Source organism: Oryza sativa, chromosome 5 (genome assembly GCF_034140825.1).
Source record: "Oryza sativa Japonica Group chromosome 5, ASM3414082v1".
NCBI classification, from domain to species: Eukaryota; Viridiplantae; Streptophyta; class Magnoliopsida; order Poales; family Poaceae; genus Oryza; species Oryza sativa.
Window position 1 is genome coordinate 15,654,687 of NC_089039.1, and position 21,529 is coordinate 15,676,215.

Below are 21,529 nucleotides of genomic sequence, written 5' to 3' on the forward strand. Positions count from 1 at the left end.
GCATAGCGTATGTTCCCATTTAAATAGGAGTAAATTACTCACAATACAAAATATGGAGAGTGAGTAGGATCTACAAAAGCTTGAGGGTTGTATAAACCATTTTTGCATGGCTATTGGACGTGCTTTCGGACTTTAAGAGGTGCCACATATATAGACCCTTGTTTGTACAAGCTTTTGGTAGACGCAACTTTTTTCAAAATCTATAGCTCTCCCAAGTTGTCTAGATTCTCAACTAGATTATGAGAAATTGTACTTATACCATCTAAAAATAAACTAGAAGAAGAAGAAGAAGATGGAGAACACATCGTTTTCATATTTAGACTAGCTGTCTAAAACTAAACTAGAAGAAGAAGAAGATGGAAAACACATCGTTTCATATTTAGACTAGCTGGCTATCCACCAGCCGCTTATTAAAATCTTAAGCTCTTCTATACAAGGCCATATGTAACTTAGGCCATGTCACCATGCTAGCAAAGCAAGACGTCAGGCAACAACATTAGGGATGCGGGATCTGCTCAGATTTGTTCTTTTGGAGTCTTTTCAATTGCAACCAATGTATGTTATTCACTCTCGGATGTCTAACATTCGAATGGAAAATTAATTAAAATTTTAATGTGAAAAAGCCATGTATGGCCCCAACCATCACTAACTACTACAGCTCTCTAAGATTTGAACAATATTCTTTTCAAGAAACATATTAGTTAGCACTTATCTAGACTCTAAAAGTGAATATAATAGAAAGAACCTACATATTCCTTAGTTGATTCAACTACATGCATACAAGCATAGTTTAACCAATCAGTGGACGAAACACAATTGAAAGCATTGCTGGTGTGCAAATATTGCCTGCATAGTACCTCTCAATTACGATCAAAATTATAGCAACTAGACAAGTCGTGGCACTAGTTTGCACAAATTTCAAATTAATTTACGAGATCGAACCTAGCTTCAGGTGGTTCGAGGACATATGTGAGATTATGTGCACGCACAAGAAGCTTTTTGCAAAATAGTCTTCCACGCATTAATTTCATCGAGGAGCAAAAACAATTCAGAAAACAGAGCTATACTTAGTGCTACTATCGGAAGATTTCTCAATTCAAATCCATTGCAAATTTTATAATGTTCTTTTGATAGAGGTCAATATTTGAAGAAAGATTAAAGAACAATTTGTAAAGTAGAATGGACATCAAGATAAATTAGATTAGAAGTTGTGGGCATTATCAACAATAGAGCTACCTTTTATAAACCGCATTTACAACATTGTGTAAAAGCATTTCTCTGTGCTGCTGGTATTTGGAGATGCACCTTTTTTAATAGAATATATCACTATGACTTGAGAAATTCGATGCACAAGAATGGTTGAGAAGACAGATAATAGGATGGACAATATCCTTCACATTAACCCGAGAACAAATTTTTTTAGGATCTGTAATATGTCGTACTTACCTAAAGGAAAATTCCTAGTGGGCTTAAGGCATGAAATTGCTTTGGACTAGACCTATCTTATCACTTTATCAATATGTTTGCATAATAATCTTTGCTAGTGTTTTTATTTCTTTGCCTAGTAATCTTCATTGGGATTTTTGTAGGGGATAAACAATAGTTGTCGTCTCCACCCTACACATGAAATTCCCATTGTACGCTTATTGAGGTAGGGAAAATGTTTGTACTTAGCTTATCGTCTTATTTCCCATGTTCAACCACTATTCCCATTGTATGTCTATTTCTTATGTGTACAATGGGAATTTCATTGTATGCTTATTGAGGTAGGAAAAATACTTCATTCAAGAAATATTAATTTGTTGTGTCCACCCTACACTTGTGGAAAGTTCTAGGCTTGATTCGATGAAGACATTGGAAGAGCCTAAGTTGATCGCTGAGGAGGGAGAGGTAATGCATTGTTGCTTCTTGCTCTTCCTAGCACCAACGACCGCTGCATAACCTTGTTAACTTAAACGAATCAAACACAACATGCCTGCCAATTAGTTATGGAAGGAAAAAAGTAATAATGGTTTAACCCTACTTACCCATCCTCACCGATCAGGAACCAAACATAACAAGATTAAGGCAGCAAGAAGAGAATAATAAGATCAGGAGGAGAAGAAGCGTTGGCGGCTAGCAGGGTTTAACTTAAACCACATTCGAAACCATCAATTTCTTCTTGCGCATTCCTTCATGTTGTGAGGGTAAAGACACGACTGTGTTGTTTCAATCTCAACCATTAGTTTGCTGTAATTTCCTGGCCTTCCAGGATGAAGATTAGCTGAGGCGGTGTTGGCATCGCTTCCCTCTATCGAATGAGGCGGTTACACTAGCAATGAGGCAAGGAAAGAACGATTGATGGAGTTATTTGAGTGGAGGAGGCCGGGATGTTTTGTACGTTGGGCTTACGACCGGCTGCGTTACTAGTTTGTTGTGGTAGAGTTGCGCGCCTGGACTGATTTTGGCTTGGCTGGTGGCGGTAGGTGCCTAGTCTACAGTGACCACTGTCTCCATATCCTAACAACACACACATAACCTCTATCGCTCGTTTCTATGCCACACAATCGAATGAAAACTCTACTCGAGTACTTTAATGTGAACCGACAATGTATGACACCAACCATCAGTAACTATTGCAGCTCTATAAGATTTGCACAATATTTTTTTCAGAAACATGTTAATTAGCACTTATTTATACTGTAAAAGTGAATATAGTAAAAAGAACCAACATATTCCTTAGCTGATTCAACTACATGCATACAAGTTGTTAAATTGGTTTTGTAAATATTGTTGGTGTGCAAATATTGCCCGCGTGGTACCTCTTAGTTAAGATCAAAGGCATAGCAGCTAGACAAGTTGTCGCACTAGTTGGCACAACTTTCAAATTAATTTACAAGATCGCACCTAGCTTCAGGTGGTTCGAGGACCTATGCGAGATTTTGTGCACACACGAGAAACTTTATGCAAAATAGCTTTGCATACGTTAATTTCCTCGAGGAACAAAAACAATTGAGAAAACAGCGTAAAACATAGCTATACTTAGTGTTACTATCGGAAGATTTCTTTATTCATATTCATTACCAATCTTACTGTGTGCTTTTGATGGAGGTCAATATTTGAAGAAAGATTTAAAAAAACATAATTTTTGAAGTAGAATGGGCCTCAGAATATGGATACAAAGATAAGGGCATTATCAATAATAGAGCTACTAGTTGTAAACCACTTTTGCAAGATTGTGCAAAAGCATGTCTGTGTGTTGTTGGTATTTGGAGGTGCACTTTTTTTTTATAGAACGCATCACTATGATATGAGAAATTCAATGCACAAAAATGGTTGAGGAGACAAATAATAGGATGGATAATATCCTGCACAATAATATGAGAATAGAAAATTTTATGGGCTGTGATATCCCATACTTTTCTTAAGAAAAATTCCCAGTAGGCTTTAGCCATCAATTTACTAGGATTGCTTCGTGCCAAACCTAACTTATTATCAATTTATCAGTATGTTTTCATAATTATATTTATTGGCGTTTTTATTTCTTTGACTAGTAGTCTTCATAGAAATTTTCATAGGGGATAAGCAATATTTGGCGTCTCCACCCTACACTTGAAATTCCCAATGTATGCCTATTGAGAAAGAGAAAATGTCTGTACATTGCTTATTGCCTTATTTCTCATGTTCAAGCAATATTCCCATTATATGCTTATTACCCATGTGTACAATGTGAATTTCATTGTATGCTTATAGAGGTAGGGAAAATGCTTCATTCAAGCAATATTTGTCATCTCCACTCTACACTTGTCGAAAGTTCCAGGCTTGATTCGGAGAAGACATTGGAAGAGCCTAAGCTAATTTTACTGTATGCTTTTGATGGAGGTTTAATATTTGAAGAAAGATTAAGATAAGAATTTGTGAAGTAGAATGGGCCTCAAAATAAATTAGATACAAAGACAAGGGCATTATCAATAATAGAGCTACCTTTTATAAACCACTTTTGCAAGATTGATAAAAATATTTCTATGTGTTGCTCGTATTTGGAGGTGCAATTTTTTTGATAGAACACATCACTATAACATGATAATTTCGATGCACAAAAATGGTTGAGAAGACAAATAATAGGATGGATAATATCCTCCACAATAACATGAGAATGGAAATTTTAGAGTCTGTGATTTGTCATACTTATCTAAAGGAAAACTCCCAGTAGGATTAAGACATCAATTTACCATGATTGATTTGTACCAAACCTAAATATTATCAATTTATCAGTATGTTTGCTTAATTATCTTTATGGGTGTTTTTATTTCTTTGGCGAGTAGCCTTCATAGCAATTCTCATAGGGGATATGCAATATTTGACGTCTCCACCCTACACTTCCCATTGTATGCCTATTGAGGAAGGGTAAATGTCCGTACATAGATTATTGTATTATTTGTCATGTTCAAGAAATATTCCCATTGTGTGCTTATTCCCCATGTTTACAATGTGAATTTCATTGTATGCTTATCGATGTAGGGAAAATGCTTCATTGAAGCAATATTTGTCGTCTCCACCCTACACTTCTCAACAGTTCCAGGGTTGATTCAGACAAGATATTGGAAGAGTCTAACCTAATTGGCATGGAGGGAGAGTTATTATATTGTTGCCTCATGTTCTTCTGGGCACTGACAACCACTACATAACCTAGTAAATAATAACGAATCGAACACAACATGTTTGCCAATTAGATTTTATGGAAGTACAAAAGTAATAATGGTTTAGCCCTACTTACCCATCCTCACCGGCCGGGAATCTAACGTAACAAGAAAAATATAATAAGATCATGGTGGAGTAGAAGTGTTGGCGGTTAGCAATGTTTAACCTAAATCACATGCGAAACCAACAGTTTCTCCCTGCGTATTCCTTCCCGTTGTAAAGGTAAAGACACGGCCACACCGTTTCAGTCTCAACCATCAGTTTGCTGTAATTTCCCAGCGTTCTAGAATGGATATTAGCTAAGGCGGCAAGATTAAGGCAACAAAAAGAAAATAATAAGATCAGGAGGAGAAGAAGCGTTGGCAGCTAGCAAGTTTTAACCTAAACCACATGTGAAACCATCAGTTTCTTCCCACGTATTCCTTCCCGTTGTAAGGGTAAAGACACGGCCGCACTATTTTAATCTCAACCATCAGTTTGCTATAATTTTCTTACATTCTAGGATGGAGATTATATGAGGCGGCATCAGCGTCGCTCTCCTCCCTCAAGTGTTGTGCTTATAGTGGCAATGAGGTAAGGAAATAATGATCAATGGAGTTTTGTTTAGTGGAGGAGGCCGAGATGTTTTGTACATTGGGCTCATGATCAGTAGAGGTACTAGTATTTTGCGGTAGTTTTGCGAGTGCGTGGACTGACTTTTGCTCAGATGGCTGCGGCAAGTGCCCAGCCCATGATGACCACTATCTTTAGGGTGTATTTGGGAGTGAGGGTTGGTAGCACACAAAACAAAAGTAATGTTTAATACATGATTAATTAAGTATTAACTAAAATAAATTTAAAAATAGATTAATATGATTTTTTAAAGTAACTTTCATTTAGATTTTTTAAAAAAACACACACCATTTAGTAGTTAGAAAAACGTGCGCGCGGGAAATGAGGGAGGTGAGTTGGAAAAGTATAGATAAGAACTCAGCCTTAGATCTTAACGACGACGCCCAAATAACCTTATCACTCGTTTATGAGCCACACGAGTAAAAAAAAAGCCATGTATGGACCCAACCATTACTAGCATACGATAGCCTCTATCCTCATTCTATGCTTGAGAAATAAGCATACAATGCTGTAAATGAAATTTCCCACATACCAATGAAATTCCCATTGTACGGGACATATCATCCTTCTACACTTGAATTACACATTGTTTTCTTTAAATTCCCTTGTTTCTTCCGTTGTATGCTTATTTAGAGCACTCAATCACTTGAATTTTTTTTTCTTTTTGGGAAATTCTTCAAGCTAGGTCTATGGCGCTGTGCACATAACGTGCACTGTGCTACCAGCACACGAGCTTCCTCTTGCTCGAGTATAGATGACTTTAATAATTTACCATTTAATAGATAAGTAATATACCCCTACATTATAACGGGTCATGCTCATATGGTAAGGATAGATTAGAATGTTGATTAAGAATAAGGCCTAGCACAGCTCTAGCTCCTAACGCCAACTTATCTAGAGCTGGAACTGTGCCAAACGGTATAAATTTTCTATTTTTTGGAGTGGAGTTGGCAGAGCTACTCCACAAATTTGTACTACGGGGGTGGAGGTGGGCTTTTGCTGCTCCACAGCTCTACTCCACCCCAAAAGACCCTCTACCCTTTAATTTTTTAATGTATTTACACAAAAATGCCTCTAAAGTACCCCTTCACACCTCATCTCCTCCAATTCTCTCTCCTCCCCATCTTCCTCCCTACAGCAGCGACGGGCGGTGGCGTCGGCGTCGGCGTCGGCGGCGACTGGCGGCGGTGGGCAGTGGTGGCACGGTGTGGTGAGCAGTGGTGGCGTGGCACGATGCGTGAGAGCCGCGGACGGCAGCGGCAGCGGCAGGCGCGCGTGCCGTGGTGGCGCACAGGCTGTGGCGGTTCGCTGGCGGCCCTCCAGCGGCGGTAGGCGGTGCATGGGAGGCGTGCGGGCGGGGGCGCAGGGGCGAGCAGCGGTGGCCCGTGGGCTGCCACCAACGGTGACGCGCGGGCTGAGCGATGGCGATGGCGGCGGCAGTGCGACGCCAACCAGGTGTTCGACGAAATGCCTACAAGAGACGTGGTGGAGTGGAGCTAACTACTCTAGCCAAACACTTTCGTACCCACTTCAGTTGGAGTTGGAGTTAGTAGCTGGGAGCTAGAGTTTAGAGTCCTACCAAACGGGGCCTAATACATTGAATCCGATGGTTACTTTCTAAGTATGCACGTGCACGACAGGAGAAGGGGATGGAAGAGATCTCAATTAATTATTTCTCATCTAATGGTTGACTGCTCTAAATAAAAACATCATCTTAGCCTTTGTTTTCACACTTTACCCCCTAATCATGGGTCCTATTTTAATTAATTCATATCAATTTTCCCCTCCTATTAGATGGTAGTGTGAAAAATGGCTACATTGATGTTTTATTAACAGCACTGAAATATTAGATGAAAAAATATTAACTAACATCTGTAAAGTGGCGAATTGTTGAAGTCGTCCTCTTATTGAGATTTTTTTTGTTAAAGTCATATGTATGGAGTGACAACTATTCTTTTCATTTATATTATAAGATGTTTTGATTTTTTAAGTCAATTTTTTTATAAATTTAATCAAATTTATAGAAAAATATAGCAACTTTTATAACATCAAATTAGTTATACAAATATAACATTTGATATATTTTGATAATATGTTTGTTTGATGTCGAAAATATTGTTATACTTTTCAATAAACTTAATCACACTTAAAAAATTAATTAAAAAAAGTTAAAGTGCCTTATAGTATGAAAGGGAGGGAGTCGTTAATTTCCCCCTTCACTGTTTGAATTCAAGGTCAGTGAGATAAACCCTGTGGCAGAAATAAACTATTGAAGGAAAAATGGACAAAATAAATGGCTTACCAGAAATGGAGAAAATATATCACAGCTAAATTGAAATGGGGACATATCCGGTGAAAACGAGTTAAGTGATAGAAACTCGTGAAAATCATACCTAAAAGTTTCTTAAAATCATGAAAAAAATATTAGAGATAGGTGTAGATATAAAATACATTCTCACAAAATCTTTAACTCTAAACTCAACTTCATTTAAGAGAAAAAGAAAGACAAATTTCAGATGAACAGTGTCTTGTTACCATTCACCTTTTTTTTCTTCTTTGTTACTCATAAATGAAATTAAGTTTGAATTTGAGATTTGGTGAAAATGCATTTCATATCTACACCTATCACTAGTATTTTTTTTATGAATTTACGAAACTTTTAGGTATGACTTTCACGAGTTTTTAATATTTAGCTTGTCACTGGATATATCCTTAATTAATTGAAATTCCCAAAATGCAATTATGCAAAGCCCTTGGCACAAGTGCTCTTTCGATTTTAGCACGAGTAATTAGTTTGAGAGTATTCTATTGCAAATCTCCATCCATGCATGGGATGAAATTTCCAAGAAGCCCATCTGACAATTAGCTTCGACTCCACGAGATGTTCATGTCCACAGGAAATTAATACAAATTCGTAGCTTTCTACAGTATATATGTTCATGTCAACAAGTCAAAATGTTATGACTGATTGATAGTGCCACTTAAAAGCTCCCATCACGCCAATTCACATAAGTTGGCATCAGTTAGCAATATTTAATTAAAGATACCATCATGTAAGGTCATACCCGTTTACTTGATACGCAATTCTTGACTTTCGCCGGCATCGTTTGCCCTTTCTTTTCTCATAACATTTCATATTTTTTTCTCCTTAAAAATACTATATCCGTTCTAAAATAATTGTCTCATTAGTATTCAAATTTTATCTCAAAATAATTAACATCTACAGTACTAATCATGTCTTAGTATTCATTTTTTTCATTTTACCCTAACCACCCTTCCAACCCTAGCTATATTTCATTTAATAAGGGTATTATAGTTTATTTTTTCTAAACCTTGTTTTATGATTAAAAAAATCAATAAATGAGGAGCCCGCTCAGGCGCTCACAAGGGTTAGTTCCATTCTCTTTTTAGTTCTTTCAAAAAAAATGACAAACAGATGGACACTCGAGCAAGTTATTTCACCTAAAAGTGGACAGACAAATGAATTTAGATCAGCTTGTCAGAAAATTTTGGTTCGTTGTATATTTAGACCTTCGCACCATGTTATTTCGATGGAATAATGTGCAAATCTTTTACAAGTTCTCGACATCTATTGTAAAAGGTCGATTTTTTTTTTTCAAATGATGATTGTTTTGTTATATTACCTCCGAAAATGGACAGGCACTCAGGGACTGAAACTTGATTAATAACTTTACTTGAACATCCTACTAAGCCTTTTGAACCATCTTCCAGTATATATAGCAAATCCTAATCACCTTCTAAATCTTTTAAAAAGGAAATTATGCAAAAAAAAAAGCTAATTAAGCCATTTCCAAGTTCTTCCTCTGTTCCCCATTGTCTCCGGCGGCGGCGCTCCTCGTCTCGGCGCGCGCCCCTCTCCGGCGCCGGGAGCGGAGCACCGCGACGGCGTGGCAGGCCCAGTCCCATGAGTTGAGCAGCATGTAGGAGGCGATGCCGCCGATGAGGCCGTAGGCGATGGAGTAGGTGAGCGGCATGAGCGCCAGGGTGAGGAACGCCGGCACGGCCTGCCTCATGTCGGCCCAGTCCACCTCCGCCACCGCGCGCATCATCATCACGCCGACGAGCACCAGCGGCGGGCCAACTGCCCACGACGGGATCGACGCCAGCAGCGGCGTGACGAACAGCGCCGCCGCGAAGTAGGCCGCCGCGGTGAGCGCCGTCAGCCCCGTCCTCCCGCCCTCCCTGATCCCCGTCGACGACTCGATGAACGCCGTCACCGGCGACGTCCCCAGCAGCGACCCGAACACGATGGCCGTCGCGTCGGACATGAAGGCGAAGTACTGCCCCTCGAAGTCCCCCGTCGCGTCGTCCACGAAGCCGGCGAACCTCGCCATGGAGTAGAGCCCCCCCGTGGTGTCGAGGATGTCCACGTACAGGAACGTGAAGAGCGCCTCCCAGAAGTAGCCGTGGCGGGCTCCCCGGAAGTCGAGCGCGCCGGCGGTGGACTGGATGCGGTGCACGTCGAACACCTTCTTGAAGTAGCCGAAGCTCTCGTCGCCGGCGGGCGTGTCCGGGAACACCGTGACGGCGGTGTTGCGCGGCCAGGAGATGAAGGTGACGAAGAGGATGCCGTAGATCATGGCGCCCTTGACGTTCTTGATGAGGCAGAAGGCGATGATGAGGAAGCCGACGACGGCGAGCCAGAAGGTCGGGGAGGTCATCCGGCCGGACAGGCAGAGTATCCCGCCGGAGACGGTGCCGCCCGGCATGAGCGCCACCGTGCCATTGGGGAACGTCACGACCGGCGCCACGGACGCGCGCTGCGACGCCGGGCACGCGCCGAGCGTGACGAGCGTCGACGAGCTGAACCCGACGAGGCCCACGCCTTCGCTGCTCTGCAGCCCGATGAACGCCAAGAAGAGCCCGATCCCCGCCGACGACGATATCCGGACGGGCTTGGGGATGAACTTGGCGAGCTTGGAGCGCAGGCCGACGAGGGAGATGAAGAGGAAGATGAGTCCCTCGAGGAAGACGGCGGCGAGCGCGGTGCGGTAGGGGAGCGTGCCGGAGCCATGGAACCCGACGACCGTGTAGGCGAAGTAGGCATTGGTGCCCATCCCGGGGGCGAGCGCGATGGGCAGGTTGGCGAAGGTGCCCATGATGAAGGAGCCGATAACCGACGACGCCGCCGTGGCGACGATCAGGTCGCGGCGCGCGCGGGCCACGCAGGCGGCGTACCCGGGGTCCACGGGCGGGAACCTGCACGCCGGGGACGGCGCGTCGCAGTCGTCGGCGGTGCAGGTGGCGCCGGAGTCGGAGAGGATGGAGGCGTTGACGGCGAGGATGTAGGCCATGGTGAGGAACGTGGTCGTCCCGGCGCGGAGCTCCGTGGTGAACGTCGACCCGCGCGCCGCCAGCTTGAACCGCCGCCCGACCCACGAACGCTCCACCGCCGCGTTCAGCCGCCCGAGCTTCGTCCTCGCCTCCTCCCCGTCGCTGCCGCTGCTGCTCGGGATGATGGGGTTCGCCATGGCGGGCGCGGCTGCTGCGGCGCGTCGCGCGTGGCTGGGTGGTCGTCGCGTCGCGTGCGCGTCGCGGGGATCTTTTTAACCAGTTGTTGCGGCTGTGGGCGTGGAGACTGGGAGAGTCAGAGGATCCAGCCGAGCAAGCGAAATTTCGGGAGGTGTAATGGATTATTACTATTTTTGTTCTAAAATAAATTTTATTCTTAATTATCAGGATTCACATTTGCATTGAGAGAAAAGACGAAAGTATCCCTCATTAATAAGAGAACGTGGTTGTATTTCGGTAGATGGATAGATAGGAAGTATGAAAGGGAACTCTTCTATTTACAGAGAGATCAAATAAGGAAATATGAGCATATTTATATACCTCTAAAATTTCAGCTTGATCCTTTTCATGTCCCTGCCGTTACATTTTTCTATCATTTCACTGTTAAGTTTGGTGGCTCATGTCTTTAATGCCCTTGATGATTTAGGTTTGGAAATAAGTTTGAAAAATAATGAAATTTTTGTTTGAGTGTATAGTATATGCATTTTATGTAACTAATGAGACTAAATAATTAGTGCGGAAAATTTTGACATAAATTTTAAAAATAAAACAAATGTAATAAATTAAAATTTTTATTTTACTAGAAAAGATGTCCGTGCGTTGTAACGAGTGAATAATATTTTAATCTTATTATTATTATACAATTTAGCTATGGTGAAATTCACTGTAGGAATTTGCTTGGATATTTTTAAGATAATCATGAGCTGCAGTTAGGAGTCCGATTTTCATCTCAAACTAGTATGCAAGTTTTTCTAAAAAGATTTCTTATACGACTTCTTTCGTATTTTCAAAAGCAAACGAACTTAAAATTCGACACAAACACCAATATGTATTTCCAAAAGAGAACGAACTTAAAACCAACTCAAACACGGATGACGTACCAAAATACTGGCAAAAATATCTTTAATTTTTATAATAGTAGAGAAATCTAATAGGACAATAGATTTCTTTTGATTGGGAGCATTCATAAAAAATATCGTGAGCATTTATAGTCCTAGCTTTGTATGGATGCTCCTCATTTTTATGACTTTTGAACAAATAAAACAAATACATATGTTTTATTTTATTATCTAAAAATAAATTTTATCATATACTCCCTCCGTCCCTAAATATATGGGATTTTGCTTGGATATGACGTATCATAGTACAATGAATATAGACATAAAGCTGTCTAGATTCGTTGTACTGTAATACGTCATATCCAGCCAAAATTCCTTATATTTTGGGACGGGGGGAGTATAATATATCGCACAACAAACAATAATAATAATAGTCTCATGTGATAAACTTTTACATTTTCAATAATGTAATTCATAAATTTTTATATTCATTCAAAGGATAAAATGGTCATTTTTGTAGAAATTAGACGGTCATCTGACGGGAGGAGCATAGAATGGATCAAAATCAAATTTTAGACTATATAATGAAGTAAGCAAAATTCAGAGGCGTAGAAGGGATTAGCTAAAATTTTAGGGGTATACAAGGGATTTTCTCTATATATTTTATGAATATTTAGTACTACTATTTATTAAACGGTTTTTGCCGCTTAATTTGATTACCTCGTCTAATCCAATGATGCTTCACGCTTTCGTGTGATTGGAATTTGGGAATTCCCTCATTTGTTTTTGCGTTGGATTAGGACAGGAGGGGTCTTTTCCTTCTTTTTTTTTTCCTTTGGGTGACAATTGTTGGAGATCTTTTGGGGGGGTTGGTGACGCGATCGATTGCGTGGTTTTGGTCGGCCGTACGAATGTTGCAGCCATGAATTTGATTGCGTCGATGTTGGCCTCCTCCAAAGATCATAGGATGCACATGTTGAGATGGGCTCCAGATCCAGCTCTCAATCAAAAATTTGCAGCTTTATCAAAAAGAGAATGAATTAGCGGGTTAGAGTGATCAAAAGAATGAAACAAAGAGGTGAAACAAAGCACGCGAGTAAGATTTAGAAGCTAAAGCCCTATGAACAGACCTGGAGTAATAATGACGGGTCTGATTGAATTTCATGAATAAGTTTGCTCTGTCCGTAGATGTCATGTCGTCATGTTAATTTGAACTTTGGATGATTGAAAGCATGAATGCCCGAAGCACGAATGATCACAAAACTAGGCGAAGTGATCGGTCGGCCGGATGAACCGGTTTGTGTGGTTCCAAATATGCTGGAAGGTAAGACAGCTACTTGATGCAGCTTCTTTACTTTAATTTCAGAGCCTTAATTAATTAGCGGAGTAGTCACGGAATCACGTGGCTGTGCAGCTGCTAATGAACGTCATGGAGTACTGCTAATTCGGTACGAACAAAATAGAGGAAAAAAATAGGCAAGGAAAGGAATATATGAACGTCACTCATGACTCGTGTATTGCATCTGCATCATAACTCTATATTTCTTCGTCTCTGTGAATAGTGAACTCCGTAGCTAGATTGAAACGTACTGTTAACGAAACAAATGCGCATCTTGTCGTTATTTTACTTCTAATGTGCTTGGGAGGTACAACTGAATATACTATGCGAATAATTAGACAGCAGATGCTGTGCGATATGATATGCCAATATATGTATGTCTGCTAAATTACTCCCTCGCTCCGATTACAAAGAAGAACCAGGGTAACTTTTTGATTTCAGAGTAGAAACAGCTCCTCATGGGTTTCCTGAAATCCGACCGAAAACCGATAAAAGCCGATAACTTTCAGTCAATACTATACGAAAATCGGTTAATACCGACCGGTTTTCACAAACGGAGACATAGTAGTTTCACGAAAACCAATCGGTTTTTACAGAATTCCATTGGTTTTGTGAACCCCGCAAAGAACACGTTGTTTTTGGCATTAAGGTACAAACTTTGATTGATAACTTTTATTAAAAAGATATTTCAACTAAAACTAGAGTATTATAAAAAAAAACTTTTAGGGCGACCCAAACCTAGAGATGAAAACGATCGATCGATAATAGTCTCTTCTTTTTATTTTTACAAAAATAGTTGAAATCTTTTATATTTATGAATTTAACTATTTAATGTAAACTTCAATGTGATGCTAATAGATAGTAGAAAAACTAATATTTGGAAACTGTACCTGCTGATAAAGATATTATTATTATACTCCCTCGGTTTCATATTATAAGTCGCTTTAACTTTTTTCTAGTCAAAATACTTTAAGTTTGATCAAACCTATAGAAAAAATTAGCAACATCTATTACACCAAACTAGTTTTTATTAAAACTAAAATTTAATATATTTTAATAGATCTTTCGTTTCATGTTAAAAATATTGCTATATTTTTCTGTAAACTTAGGGTGTGTTCGGAATCCCCCTTTCCCAACTCACCATTCTCTTTTTCCGCACGCACGTTTTTCAAACTGCTAAACGGTGTTTTTTTTCCAAAAGGTTTCTATACGAAAGTTGCTTAAAGACTCATATTGATTGATTTTTGAAAAAAAAAAGCTAATACTTAATTAATCACGTGTTAATGGACCGCTCCGTTTTCTGTGCGGAGAGTTTAGTTCCAAACTCCCTAGCCGCGAACACAGCCCTAGTCAAACTTCAATTTGACCATGAAAAAGTCAAAACGTTTGAAACGGAGGGAGTATTAATTTTGTAGAAGTGGATAATATGGTTGGAAAATTTTCTTACTGTTTTTACCGGTACCCGGGCCAAACCTACTGCTTCTGTGCTTCGGCTGTGTTTGTTTGGGTGATAGGGAGTAAGAATGCACATCGTTTTCCGCGCGCACGCTTCTCAAACTACTAAACGGTGTGTTTTTTGTAAAAATTTTCTATATGAAAGTTGCTTTAAAAAATCATATTAATCCATTTTTAAAATTTAAAATAGTTAATACTCAATTAATCATGAGTTAATGGCTCACATCTTTTTGTGTATCTTCCAATCTCCTCAATCCCCTTCTCCTCAAACACACCCTTCAAGTATCAGACAGTGAGAACTGGGAAGACTTCAAGTATCAGACAGTGAGAACTGGGAAGACTGAAGAGATCAGTGGATTATACAAATTGTCAAAGAGCGAGGGCACGTGGAGTGCACGGCGCGGCGCCGAAATATATAATTCTGAAGGTCATTCGGGGTGATCGATAGGTGGGAAACGAGAAATGTGTGTGCAAGCGCAAGCGTGCACGTCTAACGCTCACCTACAGATTCTTCCGTCGTGAGAGAGATGCGTATATCGATCATTGTCCACTTGACCACATAATTATGTGGTGTTTAGGTTACTAGTACTAGATGATACAGACGTGCATGCAGCATATAGCGATCATCACGTTAATTCGCCTGTTCATTACTGCTTGTTTGTTGGATATAGAGTAATATGTACAGGAACTCTATATCACAATATATTAATTAACTTAATTTGTCGTTGATCGAAAAGAGTAGTCGTATACTCGTACTTGCTACCGCACCCAGAAATGGTCACTTGGACCACGTTCTAGCGTGGCATATGCTCGATTGCCCAATGTGGGGATCCCAAAGCCACATGCATAGTAGTACTGTGCTGAGTCAGCGTGATGCGACAACACTGTAACACTCCAAGTACTTCGTGTGAAAGGAATGCACCATTATAAAATACTAGCGTTTGTTTAGTTTACGTTAAAATTGAAAGTTTAGTTAAAACTAGAATAATGTGACGGAAAAAAGTTGAAAATTCATGTGTAGAAAAGTTTTGGTGTGATAGAAAAGTTGAAAGTTTTAAGAAAAATTTTGGAACTAAACTCGGCCTAACAGTTAAGTTTACTAAGAGCAAGTAGTTTAATAATATAGCACTCTAAATTATCTATAGTTAATTTAATAGCTAATTTATACAATAGTTATCTATAAATATATATTATAAAATTAATACCTGATTCCACCTATCATATACACACAGGTATCTTGGAATCCATACTGCAGCTGTCTATAAGTCTATAGTCCGCTGCTTTTCTCTTTATTTTTTGTCTTCTCGAAATGTGTTTATAGCTAGCTTATAATATACAATTGTACCTACTCCTGATCACTGTAGCTCATATAGCTCATAGAATGGCACACATTAATCTACAATTAACAATAATGCCGTTCTCCATAACAAAACAAAGAGAGAGGATATTAAGTTAATTTGCATCGATCTAGAACCACATGAATTTCACGTGAGGTGGTACTTTAATCGCCGGATGAATATACGTCAAGACAAATTCGATATGTATGTTGCAAACAACTGGGAGCGATTATTTGTTCTTCCCCATACAACTACTAGTGCATGATTGTGGGGCTTCTTGTCCTGTTCCCTGCTTCTGGCCCCAACAACGTTTCTTTCTTCTAGAAGGGAGTCTTGTACTGTTGCTCCCTTTGTCACGTCATTCTCGAAAGGTGGCTTATCATAAAGTTCACGACATACTTAAATACACGTGTTTTGCTATGGATAAAAATGAATTATACATATGCACATTGTTTAGAGCAAGTTGGTTGTAAAGTTTTTGGAACAACATATATCATCCCTGATTTTTTTGGATGTTTTTGCATGGTAAACTTAAATTCTTAGAGAGAGGATAAGATATTAACAATACGTAGAAATATTGTTTTATAAAGAAAAAAATACGAATTACCTTTCCCAAACAATCCGGGGTGATACGTAATTAGTTATTCAATTCGCCGCCGCCCCTATTCCACCGCCACCTTCTGCCCCGACGGAGACGAGGGCGACGGCGAGCGCGACGTCGATGGCGAACATGGTGGCGACCGTCGCGGCGAGGATCCAGACTACCTTCCCCTAGAAGGCGGCGCGGCACAGGCGAAGGGTGGTGGCATTGGGGTGGAGCTTAGCGGCGGCGGCCTCGACGAGCGCGGCGACGAGGTGCTTGGAGCGGGGGCTGAGGCCGCGGCCGCCGCGCAGGTCGGCGAGCGCGAGACTGATCTGGTCCCAGGAGGGGCTCCTCCTCATCGACCATCGCCGTAGTCTCGGCTACCTGCACGATATAATCACAGCTGTCAAATTGTAAAATCCAAATTCGTAGACGCACTCGAATCGAGCAAATTTTGGAACAGAAACATAATCTTCAGTTGGAAACAAGAAGTGGATTCAGAATCGAAGCAAACTTAACAAAAAGGGAAACAAAAATGAATCTGAAATGATTGGGGATCAAATCGAAGTTAAAAAAAAAAACACCCGATGCCATAAACCCAAACCAAAACCCAGAGCGTGAACATTTCAAAACCGCCGCCGCCGCCGCTGTGTCCCCTAGCGCCACCGGCCCGTGAGAGAGAGAGGAAGAGTGAGACAGTCAGACAGAGAGTGAGAGAGAGAAGAGAGAGAGGAAGAGCGAGAGAGAGAAGAGAGAGGAAGAGTGGAAGAGGAGTATGACAGGTGGGTTTCATATTTTTTAATAAATAGAATGCTGACTGGATTATCACGCGTACACCACGTAGACCAAAACCACCGCGGATTGGGTCGAGGGGGTTAATTCGTTCGGTATGCATAGTTGGGTGTGAAGAATGTCCGGTTTTATGATTAGGGGGGTAATTCGGTCGACCACTACAGTACGGGAGGTAATTCGTACTTTTTCCTTTTATAAAGGATCCTAGTGGTTACAAGAGCCTCAGTAACATCTTAGGTCCTGGGTTCGACTCCACGAGGGAGCGAATTTTCCAAGATTTAGCGGCATTGTGCTTTCAGTGGTAAGCGACGTACCCGTCGACAACGAGGCGTCTGTGGTGATTTCTTCAATCTCCAGGATTTACTAGTTCAGTCTTCGAAGATGCTCATAGGGGTAGGGTTTTGCGTGCGTGTGTTAGTAAGGATGAGTGTGCGTGTGCTGTGAGTATCTGTGTTGTGCTGTGTAATTTAAAAAAAAAAGAAGTACATACAGTTGTTGTAAAAAAATACAACTGAGTTTGTGGGTGGTAGATACGCTGCCACCATCATTATCTTCACTTGCGAGTTGTGATAAGATCATCTTCACTTCCATTCGTTTTTAGCCTTCTTGCATGACAGCAGCAGGCTGTCTAGCTAGTACAGGGAATTTTATTTCCGTATCATGAGATCGAGTTTTTCCATAAACCAAAGGCAACAGCTCTAAACGTGTTATTTCTTATAGAACAAAAACATCCGAATCGGAAGCATTAGTGGCCTCATAAACAGGAGCATGAATTAATTAACAACATGGATCGAAGTGTTAAAACTAGATTATTCTTTCCAATCACCTACTTATTAAAGACCAAACGACAGCTACGAAAGAGTCACCCCCGATCGAAACTCGAAATTAAAGTTGTAGTCCATCCAATAGTCATATTTTATCTTAGCACACAGACCAACGATAAGTGTTTCTACTTATCATCTATTTAAACATGATACTAGTCATTCCTCGTAAACAAGCGATTCATTAATATTTACATTTCTCGATGTCCATGTAGCCAATCTTGTGTGGAAGAATGGAGAGTCACGCATTAAATCCAAAAAAGACACTAAGACGATAAGTTGTTGGATTGAAATATACCTATCATAAATAAATTTTTCAGATTTGAAAATATGACTATCAAAAATAGATGGAGGGAGTAATATAACTAATTGCGTGACCTCCACAATGATTAACACATCCATTAACGACCAATATGAAGCTAGCAAGCGTTCTTCCCTATAAGACATTATTAGTTAAAACAATCACTATTTTATTTCATTAGAAAACTATTTTTTCGCCCCTTGACAAAATTGGAAAAGCTATACATACTAACTTTTTTTTTTACTAAATTCTTACTAACAATGATGTGTCATGCTATAAGTGTATCTAATTTTTTTTATGATTTTTATCTATATAAATCAAACGGTTGAGATGATTATTAGTAAAATTTAGTAAGGAAATTTTAATACGTGTAGCCGTGCTCGATAAAAAAATGTAACCACTCTTAACACCCCGCCCCCCGGCCCTGCCCGCGCGCGCATTTAAACACAATAATCCTTTCTTACACACATGTAAAGGGTTCAAGTACGTTGATCTTTTTCTAGATTAGGCGTGAAATAAATTCACAAAGTTTGAAATATATAAAATTATCAAACTAGATTTAAAAATAAAAGCATCTGCATTAACAGAATTACATAAAAATAAACCTTGCATTACATACCATTGCAATGTCAAATAACCTTAGCAATTTATATTATTTAGATAATTAATTATTATAAAGGTCTAGAGGGCTAAACAATTCTAGCAAATTTCTTAATGTTGTTTATTTTGTTTTCATATTGATGTGATAAGATTTTGAGGTTTAACAAAATGTCTTATCAAAAAATGTTTTTCAATGCATGGAAATTAAAAAGAGACTACTTCCTCTATCCTAAAAAACTTCATTGATTTTACCTATGCATCTGAACAATTACTTGTCCAAATTCATTGTCAGAAATAATAAAGTTGTGTTTTTGGACGAAGGTTGCATCTTGATAAGTACTTGTCCAAATTTGTGGTTAGAAATAAAGTCATTTTCTTGGACGGAGATATATAGTAATGTCTGCCTATAATTTGTATGTGTTAATTTCAAGTTAAAAAGATACATGGAGGAATTTTCAACTAGTGATGCATCTAGGATCTAGTATATGGGTGGTCCAACCCAATTTTTTTTTCTAATCACAGTAAATCTAACTATCCTAATATATACAACGCATGTATAAATAATAGAAGAGTAAATTCCCTGTGTACCCCTGAAAACTCACTCGATCCCTTTCATGCCTCTGAAATTTACCCGATCCCTTCTATACCCCTAAAATTTCAACTTGATCCCTTTCATGCCCCTACCGTTACATTTCCCTTCGTTTCACTATTACGTTTGGTTGTAAATTTCTATTTTGCCCTTAATGCTTTAGGTTTGAATATAAGCTTGAAAAACGATTGGAATTTTTGTTTGAGTGTATGGTATGTGCATTTTATGAAACTAATGAGACTAAATAACTAGTGCAGAAAATTTTGACATAAATTTTGAAAAAAAACAAGTGTAATAAATTAAAATTTTTATTTGAAATTTTAATAGGACAACGGATTTTTTTATAGTGAGCATTAGTAGTCCTATCTTTTAGAATGCTCCTCTTTTTTATGACTTTTTTAAAAAATAAATACATATTTTTTATTTTATTATCTAAAAATAAATTTTGTGATAAATAATACATCACACAACAACCCCATAACTATAATAGTCTCATGCGACAAACTTTCATATTTTTAGTAATTTAATTAATAAATTTCCATGTTTATCCAAAGGGTAAAATAGTCATCTTTATAGTAATTAGACGGTCAACTGACCGCAGGGGTATGGAAGGGATCAAATTCAAATTTTGGGGATATACAAGGAAGCAACCAAAATTCAAGGGCATAGAGTGGATTAGCTTAAAATTCAGGTATATACAACGGTTTTTCTCATAATGAAGAATGGACCATAAGTGTACCATGATATTTTAATAAAGCATCTTAAAACATATAAAATTAGTAATATAGCTATAAAAGTTTGAATAAGATCACCATATTACTTTTAATTCTTATCGGATGTACGTCTTCTAATGGCCATGAAAGTGCTCATTATATCTTCTTCATCCCCATCTTGTTCTTGAGTGTGCTCGTCTACCATAACCGGGGAAGAAAGCAATTTAGAAGCATTCTTCTTTGCTACATGTTTTCCAAAAAGAGATGCAATCAACAATCTACTATATAATACTACAATTTAATATCACAATGCAACCAGAGTTAAAATTTTAAACATAAATCTGAAAAAGGTAGAAGACCTAAAATTGAAAAACGAAGTAGTGTTGTTGGTCGTCGCGGTCTCACCTCACAGAATACCGAAAGTCGGAATGGGGAGCATGCAGCCGCGTGGGCAGTGGAGAGTGGCGGAGAGCTACTAGCCGGCTGCTGTCACTGGGACGCGGCCACGCGGGCGGCGGCAGCAGCAATTGGCGCTCGTGGCGGGGCGGCCGAATGGCGGCGACGCTCGGCGATGGTGTGCGGAACTTGCGGTCGTGGTCCTCGAGTCCTTGTTGCGGAGTCGGCTATCGGGCATCGGCGTCGCACCTGTGATGTGAGTCGCGCGGACGGTGGAAGTGGAGTGAGTCGACTCGAGTGAATCATGCGTCGTGATGCCGCGCAAAAAACATGGCGATGGAGTCAATCACGTAGCAATGCCGTTATTGTCGCGCGACTCTTCGGGTGCGTGCACCGGCCTTTTTTTTTTTTGTAAATTCCAATACGCAGAGAAGTAGGAGTGGGTCGGTTGCCACTTTTTTTGGGTGGTTCCTATTTTTAACCACCGATCAAGGGACTAGGACACACTAAAGGTGTGGTTGTATGGTTGTAGAGTCGTTGATACAAACTTTACCCACCATGAATCTTTTCCCACCATGAATCTTTTGTCTTCATAAATATTACACACATGCGAAAGTGCTTTAATACGAATTTAGTGGGTCCCTCTAAACATGTGTTTGTGAGCATGTGCGGGGATGTGGGAGTTAGTGTGGAGCGCGTGGTTTTAAATGCCGCCAAAATTTTTTATAGTAGCTCTGTTCTTCGCTGACGGATCTTTTTAGTAGCCGCCAGTGAAAACGCCGATTTTTGTTGGCGGATATTTAAGAGATCCGTCTAAAAAAAGAGTATTTTTTTATGGCGGACCTAAATACAAACCTTTTTCTTTTTTAATAATTTCATGGCATGACTCTATTTTTTCTTTTTAATGTCATGACCCTAAATAGATAAGATCCAGAGCAGC

The 21,529-nt window shown here is 39.8% G+C and overlaps 1 protein-coding gene across 1 annotated transcript; it reads right to left on the reverse strand.

Annotated features, from left to right (window-relative positions):
- Positions 1-8,956: 8,956 nt before the first annotated feature.
- LOC4338446 (adenine/guanine permease AZG1) lies at positions 8,957-10,831 on the reverse strand. The gene has a single exon (XM_015781869.3). It carries the CDS (start codon positions 10,782-10,784, stop codon positions 9,093-9,095), a length of 1,692 nt encoding a protein of 563 aa, XP_015637355.1. The 5' UTR covers positions 10,785-10,831; the 3' UTR covers positions 8,957-9,092.
- Between the last annotated feature and the right edge of the window lie 10,698 nt (positions 10,832-21,529).